The sequence below is a fragment of the Colossoma macropomum genome, unplaced genomic scaffold (genome assembly GCF_904425465.1).
Source record: "Colossoma macropomum unplaced genomic scaffold, Colossoma_macropomum, whole genome shotgun sequence".
NCBI lineage: Eukaryota > Metazoa > Chordata > Actinopteri > Characiformes > Serrasalmidae > Colossoma > Colossoma macropomum.
This window is the reverse complement of record NW_023494809.1, coordinates 15,061,562-15,076,394: the sequence shown is the minus strand read 5'-3', so window position 1 is coordinate 15,076,394 and position 14,833 is coordinate 15,061,562. Positions and strand designations below refer to the sequence as shown.

At 36.9% G+C, this 14,833-nt stretch overlaps 1 protein-coding gene across 1 annotated transcript; it reads left to right on the top strand.

Annotated features, from left to right (window-relative positions):
• Positions 1-1,180: 1,180 nt before the first annotated feature.
• On the top strand, positions 1,181-14,024 carry tram1 (translocation associated membrane protein 1). Its single transcript, XM_036558591.1, has 11 exons — positions 1,181-1,429; positions 2,702-2,765; positions 3,527-3,648; positions 5,008-5,124; positions 5,218-5,276; positions 7,536-7,620; positions 7,903-7,973; positions 8,307-8,411; positions 11,073-11,216; positions 11,920-12,065; positions 12,956-14,024. The coding sequence occupies exons 1-11, from the start codon at positions 1,193-1,195 to the stop codon at positions 13,027-13,029; spliced, it is 1,224 nt and encodes a 407-aa protein (XP_036414484.1). The 5' UTR covers positions 1,181-1,192; the 3' UTR covers positions 13,030-14,024.
• Positions 14,025-14,833: the final 809 nt, after the last annotated feature.

The window sequence follows — 14,833 nt, the reverse complement described above, 5'->3', positions numbered from 1 at the left end:
TGATTGCATTCAGACATAAGAGCATAAATGAGGTCAGGTACTGATGTTAAATGATTAGTTCTGAATCACAACTCATCCCTAAGGTATTGGATGGAACTCCATCACTCCAGAGAACACTGCTCCACAGCCCAAGGCCGGAGGGCTCTAACCAATGCTTGGCATTGGGCATGCTGATCTTAGGCTCATATGGGCTGCTCCAGAACAGGGCTTTTCTATGTCAATTATAAAGGCTGTGTGTTTATCTGCACTACTGCATCAGTAGTGAATGCAGCTAAACGCAGCTGAATTCACTAATAAGAGGGGATATGCGCAAACCTTTGGACCTATAGTATAGCAGGGGTGAAACCCTACCTCTGGTTACAAGATGCCAAGAAAGTAATCCATGTTTTTGTGTTTTCTTGCCTCAACTGTTATAATGCATTGCTCGCAAGACTTCCTACAGGCACAACAAACAAACTACAACTGACTATTAATTTGTACTACAAAACAAGATCATATTAGAGCAGTTTTAGCTTCCCTCCTCCAGCTCTCTGTTTGACTATAACATTTATTACAATTTATTTTGAAATCTCAGCACTTTTGTACATCTCTGAATTTCTGACAAACTCTGTTCCAAATTGTGCCTTAGAATCATCCAGTGCTGCATCTTTATATTCCGTGTATGAAACTTTAAATAAATACCTTTAATAATAAATAAAAGCCTCATTATTAGTTCACTTAGAAAATCAACAAGAGGTGGCCAAACTTTGGCATACATATGACTGTACATATACAAAACCTACAGAACTGTGCCTTTAAAGCTAATACATGTAAATGAGCTATGTTTTGGTTGGCTGACCAGTTTTGTGCCTAGTTCAAAAAGCAGTCTGAACTGAAACACTCCTTATAGCCTCAGTGTGAACAGGGTGGGCTAAACTGCTGTAGGCCGAACAGGCAGATATACGTAAATGTATTTTTTTTTTACATGACATCACAAAACAATGAATTCAAAACTGCAGCTTAGTTTTCTTTTATAGACTGTTGTACGTTTTGAAACTTTAACAATGTTTATATACTACATCATACTATTTTATTAAAAAAAACGGGGGAAAGTCAGTTTTCCCACAACGTTGGCCCTTGAAAGAGCCACCAAGAGCCTCCAGTCCAGCAGGGTGCGCCACAGCGTTGGTGTACCGTCACAGTTCTCCAGTGAATGGAGCTAAAGGCGGAGAAAGCAGTGCGAGTTGAGCAGAGAGCAGCCAGTGCGCTTTCACTTCAACAGCTCCGACTCCGAAAGTTTGACTTTTTCCAGCAGAAATCCAGCAGGATGGGCATCAGAAAGAAAACTAACAAAAACCCTCCGGTTCTGAGCCACGAGTTCATCATCCAGAACCACGCAGATATAGTCTCCTGTGTGGCCATGCTGTTCCTGCTGGGGCTCATGTTTGAGGTGGGATTTTAGTCTTTATCTTGCACCATTTCACAACCATAGAGGTTTACGAAAGGGTAACTGAGCCTGTCTCTGTAGTTCTTTTGGGCTCAAGTAGAACAGTTTAGTATCCATTCTCACTCATACACCCGCTTATTATTTCCTTCCTTATGGACGAAGCTGAAACTGGCTTCTTGTTGGAAGTTTCCGTTCCACCTTAAATGGCACAGCAGTTACATTCTACCGGTTCAGGAGCCAGAATGTAACTGCTGCTGCGCCATTTAAGGTGGAACGGAAAATTCGAAAAAGAAGACAACTTCAGCTTCGTTTTTTTTGGCTGAGCTTTGGTTTTAGTTGCCGTTTTATATTCTTTCTACGTATTGAATTATTTTTATCTCTCTGAAATCTAAACTAACTGCCCTGCTTCCCTTTTCTGTGGTTAAATGTGACAGTGTTGAAAGCTGCGGTGCTACAAGCTAGCCAATAACTTACAGCAAATAAAACAGCTGTTTAAATGCATTTTATTGATGTTTAAGTCTGGTTCGACGTCTCATTTTGGCCAAATAATAAGACTTATTACTAATATTTGGATTATTATAGGGTAAATTCTGCTGAGTCTGTATGTGCAGCTTTAGTGTTACGTGGCAGTCAGTGGGCGCTCAGAGCCCAGAACACACTCTCTCACGTACACAGGCACGGGAGAGCGATTTAATCATATACTCAGTATTTCAACCCATTTATTTACTGAAATGTGGTTAATTTTAGTGGCTTTGTCTCCTCCAGCCATCGGTTTTATTCCACAATCAAGTTTAGCTGCTTTCTTTCCGAAAAGCAGCGCCAGCCTAAGCAGACCGAGTGCATCATGGGACTTGTAGTTTTTGAACGCTGACGTGACGGACGTTGTCGCGTAATAATAAATGATTAATAATATAAAAATAATTATAATCCTCATCATTACCCTTTAAAGTTTGAAATCTAAGTACTCCATAACAACAGTAAATCAAAATTCTTAGTTTATTATTAGAGTTATAGTATTGATGTAAATGCTCTCTAGTAGTAATAATTCATATTGAAAAGAAATTACACAATTTACAGTAAAAATAAATAAACTTTATTCTGTAGCACTGTCTATACATGTAAATGTATGTTAAGTGTGTTAGCAAAAATGTGTAGGTACAAGTAATTAAAGTTGGGGAGGTGAGCAGAGGCTTTTTGATTTTTGCAAAAAATGTAGTCTTGGATTATTTTGACTAGCAAATTTAGCAAATCTGTGCTCCTTTTTTGTTTTTACAGATCACGTCAAAAATTGCAGTTTTGTTTATAACTGTCCAATACAATGTCACAGTAACAGCAAATGGTAAGTGAGAACCTATTGACTTCCAGTGTTTATCATTGTTATGTTTGTAGCTAGACGTCTCAGCTCATGACCTTCATCTGTCATAAGTGGGGATATTTTGTAAATTAGATTTTTTACAATCCATTCCTTTAAGATTCATATATGTCCTATGACCTATTAAAATAGGTCATGTCTGGATTTTAATGGAAATTTGTGATTTTGCAGCACCCCAGACTGATTGGTCAGCATGATAAGCCTGTATAGAACTAAGTTGCTGAAATCATTTCAAGGTCATTAAGAAATTGTTTGTCTTATTAAGTGAACCATTATTCATAACTTCTTTCCTTTCACAGTTAGGCTATAACATTTGTTATACACTTTTAAGAGGAATCTGTAAACATATCTTTTTAGTTTAGCTTTTATTGAAATTTATAATGTTTGCCAGTTGTGTCTTTACTTTATCTTCTTTGTCATTTTAATGTTATTACTATTTTCATCTTGTGTGTTTGTGCTTTTGTTAACTTACTGTTTCATGGTGAAACACTTTGAGCTGCTACATGTATGAAAAGTGCTTTATTATTATTATCATTATTATTATTATTATTATTATTATTATTATCAGAACCACTTATAGTACATGCATACACACTTTACACAGCTAGTGCACAGCCAGGGGACTTTCACTGTGATTTCACTGTTTTTTCTGTTAGAATATTACAGCTTATTTTGTGTGAGTTGAGTCTGGGCATCATCACTGATGTTTGTGTTTATCTGATTGTCAGAAGGCTCAGAGGAAACAGCTATAAATTACTTCCACCATGGTCTGAAGGACATGGCTACCATCTTCTTCTACATGCTCGTGGCCATAATCATGCATGCCATAATCCAGGAGTATGTTCTTGATGTAAGTGTTTGATGACAGATTTTTTTTTCAGCTTTTCTGTATTTTTGCTTTTTTCAAGTTTTATAATTTTTAAAATTTGTTTCTAATTAAATTTAGCTGTGAACATGGGGCATTGAGGGCCAACTTGCTAATATGCTAATGTGTCCTATGAAATCAATCCTGTCTTGACGCTGCTGTACCTAAAACATCGTAGGACATTCTGACACCGTAGCCTTTAATAGCATCACACTGGTGTGGAGGGGGTGCCTGACAGGATGATACTTTATTAGTATTATTGTTGTTGTTGTTGTTGTTGTTGTTGTTGTTGTTGTTGTTATTATTATAATAATTATTATTATTATTATTATTATTATTATTATTATGATAAAATACTTAACAGAAAATCGTATTTCTGGATGTATCATAGACATGGTTAGTACTTAAACACACATTTTATTATTAAGAGATTAGTCCTGTTTAATTGGATTTAGTGTAGCGCAGTGAGTGAAATGCTGTTTTGTCTTTTACAACTTATGAAATCTCAGGAAAATGTAAATATTGTGCTCTGTATTGTGTATCGTGAAATTGTGATGAGATTTTTTTGCCACGTGGCCTGACCCCTATTTTGGGCTAATTATAGAGAGCCTGTAAACAACCAGCCAGTGTAGAGTAACTGCATAGTAACACTGTAGCTGATTGAATATTGGCCCATGATGGCATCATCTTATTTTTTCATTCATTTTTTGATAAATGTGTACAGTTTACTTCTTATTATTTTAAATAGTTAAAAGTAGCACTACTGTTTTGCTGTTTTTCTGTCTGTTCCATTTCACTGAAAAAGAACAGCTGTAATTTGCTCTTTGAACAATTCCATAGACGAACCACTTTTGGTTCCCTTAGGAACCCTGTTTGAAAAAGAGACTTGTGAGTGTGAAGTGACTTTTAAAGGTTTGAAGGACATCCACATAATGTAAAGGTTCTGTATCAATTTGAGTTATTCCAGTAATCTTTACATTATGTACATATTTCTTCATACTCACATCTCTCATTAAAAAGCTCTCTAGAGAACCAACTTTTGAAAGGTTTTTAGGTGGTTCTTCTACGGCAAAGAACCCATTTTTGGTGCTTTTAAGAGTGTTGCTCACAGACCTCACGAGCTGAATGAAAAATGCATTTAAACATTGTAATGTTTTGTTTTTATGTGCATCGTTCACTCTTAGTTGAGCATTCTGTCAAATCGTAGGTGAAAAGTTGATGTTGGTGTGGCTTTATCGGTCTATGTTGCTCAGTGGTGCTGCTCCAGTTCCACTGAAGCTTGAATAAAGCTCTAATAGTGGTGAATTATGTCCTTACTTACATGTTTATTTCATTTCCATGCAGAAAATCAACAGGAAGATGCATTTCTCCAAGACCAAACACAGCAAGTTTAATGAGTCTGGCCAGCTGAGTGCCTTCTACCTGTTCTCGTGCGCATGGGGTGCCAGCATTCTGTTCTCCGTAAGATATTTCTCATCAAACAGATCGGTTTTATTATAGAGGTTAGTGTTGCTGTCGTTGATGCGCCATTAATTTTACTCTGTTTGACTGCAGGAAAATATCCTGTCCAACCCTGTCAGTCTGTGGGAAGGCTACCCTCACACGCTAATGCCGTAAGTAGCTCTCACCGTGGTGATGTGTCAAAGCATCAGGCAACCAATGACTTTATTTCCTGCTTACCTCATCCATTTATCAGATTATTCAAGTGAAATAAATTAAATGTTTTTTAGTTGTGAGGTTTTTAATGTTCTGTTTAAGAACATTAAAAATGTAAGTTACATTACTCGATTGAACTTGATTTTTTAGTTTAAATGAAGTTATACCTTTTTATAATGCATTAAAAAATACAAAATACTTTACTTCAAAGAGTTTGTTAAAAAATAATTGATTAACGTGGTGCGATGAAGGTGGGGGTGAAGATGAATGATTTGCTGGATGTAGGATGAGAAGATTAAGAGATTCTTTCGGCAGTGTTTCTATCACTCATCACTGTCTGTTCCTCTGATTCATTCTGAGTCATTAATCACATTTATAATGTGTAAACTTGATTCCCCGCTTCACTCAGTGTTCAAGTTAATTCAGCTTCACTTATTAAACTATCCAACATCAGCAGCATGTACAACACATTTATCTTGGTGAAACTGGAGCTTATGAAAAAGACAATACAGAGTACAAGTTGTAAACAAATAAGTATAAATAAACTCTGTCTCTCTCATAATCACAGTTAATTTCCTGTGGTTTGCTGCATGTACTGCACTGTATGTGGGCATGGTTAAAAATAAAGGTGACATAAAGGGTTCTTTGTGTGGTGCCCTAGAAGAACCCCTTTTGGTTTCCCTAAAAACCATTCAGTGAATCATTGCTCAGGGAACCATTTTTATAAATGAAACATGAATGTGAGGGTGTGAAGAAGTTTAAAATGTAAAGAACCTCCATGTAAAAATGCTGAGAACCATTAAATTGGTCAAGAATTTTTACTTACGTGAAGGCCCTTTAAACCTTCATGTACGCATCTGTTTTTCAAGTTTTTTTCTTTCTTTCTCAAGGGAACCAGAAGTGGTTCTTCTGTGGAACCACTCAAAGAACTCATTTTTCTTGTAGAGTTTGATTCAGAATGAAATTTCTTTTATCTCCAAAACAACGCATTTCTAAAGCGTTTATAAAGTACAGTGTTGAGAGTTCTATTCAGTTAAAGTTAGCGGAATGTACTTAAACCTGATATTTATCACCACTTTCACCACAACGCATTCAATGTGCAGTAAATAAAAATATACACAAAACTTTTTTTTTTTTTACTGAAAAGATTTTACTGTAAGATCTGTGAAATATTTTCAGTAAAAAATGTATATTTTTGTTCAGTGTACAAACCTGCATGTTCCTAACCTTCCTGAAAACATGTTTTGACTACTGGCGACTGTTCTTATGGTTTTTGTGTTTATTCTAACGTTCTTTAGTCTTTATACCGGCAAATATACACTAACTGCTGAGATATAGTTTTAAAGGGCCCAAATTCTACATTCTTTTTTAACTTTTTTTTTCCCCCATAAAGTAAATGTTTTTGTTGGTTTATGTACCAAAACAGTTATAATTCTTTTTTACATAACTATCTTAAAACCTCTTTAAATTCTTTAAAATTAAATAGGCTGTTTTTGTTACTCTGCCTCTAAGACTGATATATGTGAGCTCTGCCGTGTATTATATAGTCAGGCCAAAACAATCAGTCGTGCCTGAAACACTCCTTATAGCTTCAACATGGATAGACTGGGCTAAACGCCTGTAGGCTGAGAGGGAGGACATGTGCAAGTGCCTTTTTTTGTGTGTGATCTTCTTACTACTGAGTCCGGTACGCAGTGGCCTTAACAAGTAATGGAACCTTATGTACACCAGTTGGCATTGTGCTGACTACAAAAGTATGGACAATATTCAGGCTTCAAGATGACTGCTACTAATTTTAGTTATGCTAATGTATTATGGTCAGTATAGTCTCAGAAAGTGATAATGTTTGAAAAGAGGTTTAAAAGTAGTCATGTAAAAATGTTGACTGTTTTGGTATATAACCCAACAAAAACACTGGACATTAGGAGTAAAAAAGACTAATAAAATGCAAGTAAAATACTGGATTTGAGGCTTTTAAATTGCATAAATAAACAAATACTGTAGTCAGAATTTTTTGTAAACTTATGAAAATGTAGGTATATACAGTTTTCCCCCCTTCGATTTCGAATCCAGTGCTATATCTCAATAAGGGAACTTTAGACACCATACATGTCTTGGCTGATTGACTCTATTTGGTGTACATTTGTTATTTTGTCAAAGTATCGCTTTAATGTTGATGTCTGACCTGTTGCCAATTTTCTGATTGGACCATGCAGGTTCCAAATGAAGTTTTACTACATCTGTCAGCTCGGCTACTGGCTCCACGCTCTTCCTGAACTCTACTTCCAGAAGATCAAGAAAGTGAGTGTGAACTCAGCATGGCATTTCCAGAAGGCCTTGTTTTGAATGTGAAACATCACTTCCTGTCTTTGTCAGGGGAGAGGTTTGTCTCTCCAGAGATTTCAGTGTTTACTGAGGTTGTAGTTTAAGGAAATACTGCACAGTGACGATAAAATAGTTAAAAATACTTTTAGTCTCTTGTACAGTAACAGTAAGGCTGTAGAGCTTTGTGTGTATATATGTTATATTTAAGCGGATACTTCAATGCAGAATGTGCAAATTGTTTTTGGTTTTGTTTTCCAGGAGGACATTCCCCGTCAGCTGGTTTATATCAGTTTGTACCTCGTCCACATTGCAGGGGCTTACATCCTCAAGTACGCAAAACTGATTTCTTGGTTTCTGCACCATAAATAATAATTCTGTTATTATTATGACACAAAATATAACTGGAGAGTAGTTGTTCTTTCCTTAATAAATTTACTCTTATTCAAAGTTACATAGAACCACAAAATGGTTGATCCTTATGTAAAGTTCTGTGTAAAAGTCTTCGAAGGGCCCAGATCATGGAAATGCTTTTTTGAAATGAGTTATGTGTGAAGTAAGCATCATTAACGTTTCAAAACATTGCAACTTTAATAAGCATCAGTGTCTTCTGTCAGTGCCAGAATCTGTCGTATAGCCTGTTTACATGTTGACTGTCTTTTCAGTCTGAACCGTCTGGGTCTGGTGCTGCTGGTGCTGCATTACTTTGTGGAGCTTCTCTTCCACGTGTCAAGGATCATTTACTTCAGCAATGAGGAGAGACAGGCGGGGTAAGTTACTGAACTACAGCATCCACATTGGGTGCTTTGAATAGCTTAACGCAGTAAACTAATTGCAGTTCAATATACATTATTCTCATAAGCCAGACGTCTATCATCAGAGGGTCAGATGGGTTTCGTTGCTCGATGTGGCCGAGAACCACCTACACTGTTATTTTTTAACATTGCCCAAACGGTACTTTATATGATGCCACAGACAGGATTTCTCAAGGTCTGGGCTGCAGACCACAAGTGGGCAAGGACGCACCCTCTAGTGGTCTGCAGGCTTGTACTCGAGGCAGTAGTTCCTAGTGGGCTGTTACCTGCAATTTAAGTCTTAACATGGAAAAACAATATAAATATTAATGGAGATGTATAAGTAAAAGCATTGCAGAAGTTAATGAAGGCGGAGACGAAAAAGGTTCTATGGGCGCTTTCACATCTACCTTGTTGGGTGTGAACCTATTGAACTTCTTTAGTTTGGCCCGCTTTGAATGGTTGTGTGAATACTCTTCCCGCCCTGGGGTCCGCACCAACTGAACCATTCTCTGTCGAAATTGTGGGTCTCGCTCTTTTTCCCAATGAACCCTACTCCAGTTTGACGCAGGTACAAGCACATTTGTACGATTTTCTGCACCAACATCAGCTTTTCTCTTCTTCTAGCAGCATGTCAGTGTTTTAAACTGTCTGCATAATCTGACGTTTGAGAGACACTCTTATCATCCATGTAAACAACAGAAGAGCAATAAAATAACAGTGAAGATATGCATTTGATTTTGGCACATGGATCACAGTGTATTTTTAGGTCAAGACCTTAAATTCAAATTGATAAATCAGTCATAAAGCAGCAGAGATCAAGAGGGATGGGCTGGACTGCAAATAGTTGTTTCCACAACATTACAGTCCTAATGTGCCCTCTCTTTAATGTGATTACCGAGCCTTTTACAATTATTACAAAATCGCTTGATCAGTTTTTTGAGAATCACAATTATTTAGTCTGATGCAACTGTTTTCCACAGTTATTAGATTTGACAAATTGTAGTATAAGTATAATGTGAGCTGGATGCGTTTTCATTAGTTGACTTGAGCCAAATAAATGAAATCAGATGTTTCTTCTAACTCTTCTAGTTCTAAATGTGCTTTAAGACATTTGTGGAAAAATAGTTTTTGTTGTTTATTTGTTTGTTTGCTAGCTAATATAGCTAACACTAATTTTAGCATGTATGCTTGCAGAGCAGGTGTTTTTCCCTCACATTTTCACAGTCTCGAGGTCAGCGTAAGGTTTGGTTGACTGTGTAACTCTAGAAACTTAGGTACAAAACAGTGCAGTGTATTATCTCTTCTTACCTGCAAAGTAAAGAGCCAGAAAGCAGGATTGCTAATAAGCCATTTTAGCTTCTTTACTTCTACTTTATTAGTTGAAAAAAAAAACAAAAAAACAATTAAATCAGTAATTGCTATTAGATATTTAACAGTTATTGTCAGCTCAAATTTTTGATCAACACCAGTCTAATTATTACAGATTTTAAGGTTTTATTTTAGGGTTTCTGTGACTGAACTGAAATGGACACTGGACTTTTTAGGCCCTAGTTCTCTGGTTTTCAGTGTTGGCTTTTTTAAAAAAAAAAACACACACACACATTTTTCAAAAAGTTAATTTACTGTAGGCCTCTATGCTTTCCATTTATAAACAGGTGGACCCTGAGGTGGAAAATGTCAACAGCCCCTGCATTAGAAGAAGCACTTTTGGTTCCTCTCTTAAGAGAGATATTTGAAACATCTCGTTTATAAAAGTGGTCCGCCAAAAAGCTCTCCGTCCAAACTACGTAAAGTGAACAATAAAATATGTAAATAAAAAATATGTACATTTTATTTTATTTATTTTAAATGGCATATCACAAAGAACCCTTTTTGGGCCCGTGTACTACTTACAGGCCATTGTTTTTGCATAATGTGTAGGAGCAGGTTATTGTTCATTTACAACCAATACAGACCTGCAGGAAACAAGTCAGCAAATACGTGAGGATAACTTACTAGCTATTAACTGCTTCAAATAAAACTACACGCCCAATCTTTTCACTGTAGATCTGCTGATCACGAACTGATTGAACAGGTCTGTGCTGACTGGTGCAGGAGACCAAAGAAACATAGCATTTTAATCACTGTGCCTCATTTTCATTACCATTACCATTAAAATTATTTGTTAAGAGTTTGATTTTGATGCTTTGTTGTAGACCTATTTAATTATTATTATTATTATTATTATTATTAATAATAATAATAATAATAATAATAATATATTTTGACCAAAAATTTGAAGACAAAGTTGTTGTGTGTGTGGGTTGTTTTGTAAACTAACTTTGGCTGAAATGTTTTAGTAGCTGAAATTTTTATGCATCCCTGATTCTAATAAAACAAACACTTTGTCCTCATTTCTAAAAAGTTAGGGGGACCTATGCGGACCAATCAAATTTTTCTGGGGCCCATGTCACCCAAAATCCCAGTTATTCCTAAGTTAGGGCTTTTGTCAGTGATTCCTTCAGGTTTGGTTCCCTATTTTTAATATAGTATATTACTGCAAACTGACAAACATGGCATGGTTATTTACAAACTTCTGAAAATTAACAATAAATGCCCATTTTGAAACCTTTTGTTTATCGTGTGTTTTTGCAGGTTCAGTGTTTGGGCTGTACTCTTCGTGCTGGCCCGTTTGCTGACTCTCTCTCTGTCCGTGCTGACTGTGGGCTTTGGCCTGGCTGGAGCTGAACAGCAAGGGCTCAGCCTCAGCGAGGGGAACTTTAACGTGCTCTTCATCAGGTAGAACAGCATGAACCATTCAAGAAATAGCTGCGCACAAAGTAGAATCAATGAAAACCTGAATTTTTCTCGCTTTTTAAAGAAAATAAGTTTGATGAAATATGTACAGTTTTAGTTTTGAAATGTACTGTACACTCCCCAGTACATGCCGTCCATATACGTAAAAGTTTAAAAATCAGCCTGTTTTGAATCTGTTTTTGTGATGTCACAAAAACAAGATATTTCATATATCCATTGTTTAGCCTGCAGCAGTTTAGCCCCACCCAGTCATGCTGAAGTCTGGACTGTTTTTTGATTGAGGCACAGACAGTCAGAACAGAGCTCATTTACATATATCAGTCTTAAAATCCAAGTAGAAACATATACTAAGTATACTATATATTAAGGTGTATAAAGAATTGAAAATGATTGTATAAAATTGAGTTATGCCTGTTTCTGGTGCATAAAACCATGCAAACTTTAAGTGAAGCCCATGGGAAAAATTAAATGCAAGAAAAATGTAGGGTGTGGGCTCTTTAAATGTGACAAATTTGAAATTTCAAACAGTTTAAATTTTACCTGCAAAATCATATCACTGCATTGCTGAGGCTTATTTTAAGTGTAACGATCATTACAGTTTACAGGCTAAAGTTAGAGAGGACAGAGAAGTGATGGTTGTTTTGCTTTATTTCCTGTTCTGTATGTTGTGATGTTTGTTGCTCAGGGTGACGGTGCTGGCTGCTATCTGCACCTCTCAGGCCTTCATGATGTGGAAATTCATCAACTTCCAGCTGCGGCGGTGGAGAGAGCACGCTCAGACCACGGCCTTAAAGAAGAAATCATCCTCTGCCAAGGGCAAGTCCAGGAAAGGTCAGAGAGCAAGTTCAATCTGTTTACATTCACATTTAGTAAAAGCCTGTATGCAGTGTAAAATTAGGACGAGTCTGAAAACTAATAACATTTAAAGTGCTTTAATAACTCACTCTAGAAACTTACCATAATACACACCACACTTACTAGCATAATCATTAGTCATATTTGCTTTTGTTTGTTTGTTTAACTTATTTTATCACTTCAAAACCGCAGAACGGGGGTGTGTTTCAAATACAAACTAGCTTTGCATGTCCTGAAGTGCACTGAAGGCAAGAAAATATCATAGAATAATTAGTAGCAGAATTCAAACTTTAATTACAAAAAATAGAAAGGAGGGAAGAAAAATGAAGAATGGAGGGGGGGGAGAATTTAGAAATGGAGGAGGAAAGAAAAAGATCATGAAGGCAGAAAGTGAGCGAAGGAAAGAAAGGAAAAGTTTAAATAAGGGAATTGGACTGAAGGAAAAAGAAAAACAGAACAGATGGAAGAAAGGAATAACTGAATGAGAGAAGAAATAAAGAATAAAGGAAGCAAGGGTGAAAAATAAAGAAGAGAAGGAAGGAAAAATGTTAGTAATGGAGAAAGAAAGCAAAAAGAACATGAGGGGAAAAAGGAAAGAGTAAAGGAGAGAAAGAAGAAAAGAAAAGCAAGGAAGGGGGAATATAAAATCACAAAGTAAAAAAAACTGAAAATAAAGCAAAAGAAGAAGACAGACATTTTCAGACAAATATTTTCAGGCTTTATGTGATTTTTCTGTTCTGATCTCCACAAATCACGACCTGTAGAACTTATAAGCTCTTCAGCGCAAATGCCATTTAGAGCATTAATGTAAATTAGAGTAGTTTTAAATGAAAGTAAGTTCATTAATAATTGCTCTGTCTTTGCAGCCAATGGTGTGAACGGATCTGTCAGCACTAACGGAGCAGATTCTCCGCGAGTGAAGAAGGAAAAATCATCATAAATGACCCTCTACTGTCCATTCCCGCTTCTCCAGCCCATTTCCAGATCATTCCCCAGCGCAGCGCTCCTCAGTGCTGGTCCAGGAGAGCCCCTGCACTGCAGGTTTGACTTTTCCTGCTCTAGCCGACCCTGATTCAACTCCTGGTCTAATCGATGATCACTTCATGACGCGACACAGCAGGAAAAAGTGGAAAACGTGCATTGCACAGGCTCCATAAGTCTGGGACAGACCTTGTGCCCTTCTTGCCTAAGTGAAAGATGTATGTTATGGGGCAGTTACTGCCCTTAGCTCAGCTTACTAGATCACACAAACCTCATTTCATATCTACAGCTGCAAGAAGTGGTCAGAGAAGAGGTCATGTGGTCTTTTATTTTGTTTTGGAATGGGCTTCGTATTTCCTCCCAGACCAAAAGGGGTCCAAGCGCTGCGTGCTTTTGTATGCTTGAAGCTTCATCCTACAAGTCCCAACATGCATTTCAAACCATGGTTCAGCTGTGCCAATACGAAAGGCAAATAAAAACTGCCTAAAAGTGCCTAACTATACCAAAACGTTGATATTTCTGTGTTTTAAGCAGGTATAAAATAGGAACATGGAAAAGATTCAGGTGCTCTATCAGGATTTCAAGGTGTGAGTGCGTGTTCGTATATGTGTATGTTCTACGTTTGGAGCACCAGCGAAAGTCCTTTTGCCTAAATTTGTGTAATTATTGTAGTAAAGTGCTGTGTTAAAGTAGCCCACTAGAAAACATTTATCATTATTGTTATTTTTACTCGGTTATAATTTTGCACTGCAGTGCTCTGCTAGTCTACTGCCAAAACACTTTTGTCCATACATAGGAATTCATGTTATAAATTTAGAGAAAATAATTTGCCTTTTGCCTCCCACGTGGGCAAATACATTCTGCTTGTATTTGGTACAGCTAGCTCATAATTTTCTTAAGAATTTATTTTGTTCTAAGAAAAACAATAAACGGTGAATGAAATACAAATCTGAACCTGTTTTCTTGTCTTCACTTAAATATATTCCCTTCATAACATTCGAATCGTTGCAGTAAAGGGCAATTCCACCCAGGTTTCAGACATTATTTAGTGGTGGAGATGCCAGTCTTTCTGTGGATTGATTTGTAGAGAAACTATTTATATGAAATGTTGTCAGTTAAATAATGGTAAATCTGAAAAAACACATAAGGGCACATAAGAAGAAAAATATTTTAACTTGGATTTAAAAATTGCTTCATTTGGAGCACATCTAAGGTCTTCTGGCAGTTTGTTCCAGTTGCATGCAGCATAACAGCTAAATGCCACTTCACCATGTTTAGTTTGGGCTCTAGGCTCCACTATCTGTCCTGTATCCATGGAGATCTACTTGTTTTGTATTCTTTAAACACGTCAGAGATTCATTCTGAGCCTAATTCATTCAGTGATTTATAGACTAGTAGCAGCACTTCTGCAACTAATGTCAAGCCGCTGTAAAGATTTTAGAACTGGAGTAATGTGCTCTGTTTTCTTAGTCCTGGTGAAATCTTATACAGCAGCATTCTGAATAAGCTGCAGCTATTTAATGGTCTTTTTGGGAAGTCCAGCTAAGAGACCAGTACAGTAGTCCACCCTGCTGGAGGTATAACCATGGCGATTTTTAAGATCATCGAAAGCTGTAGTGGTGATTGCTTTGATGGTGACCCACGGTGGACGCTGCACGTCTGCTTCCTGTCACCACCACTGTGAACAATTCTCTCTCGGTAAGCTTCTCTAGAATGGACCATTTCACACCAAACCACTCAATGACTGTTTATATCTTAACCAT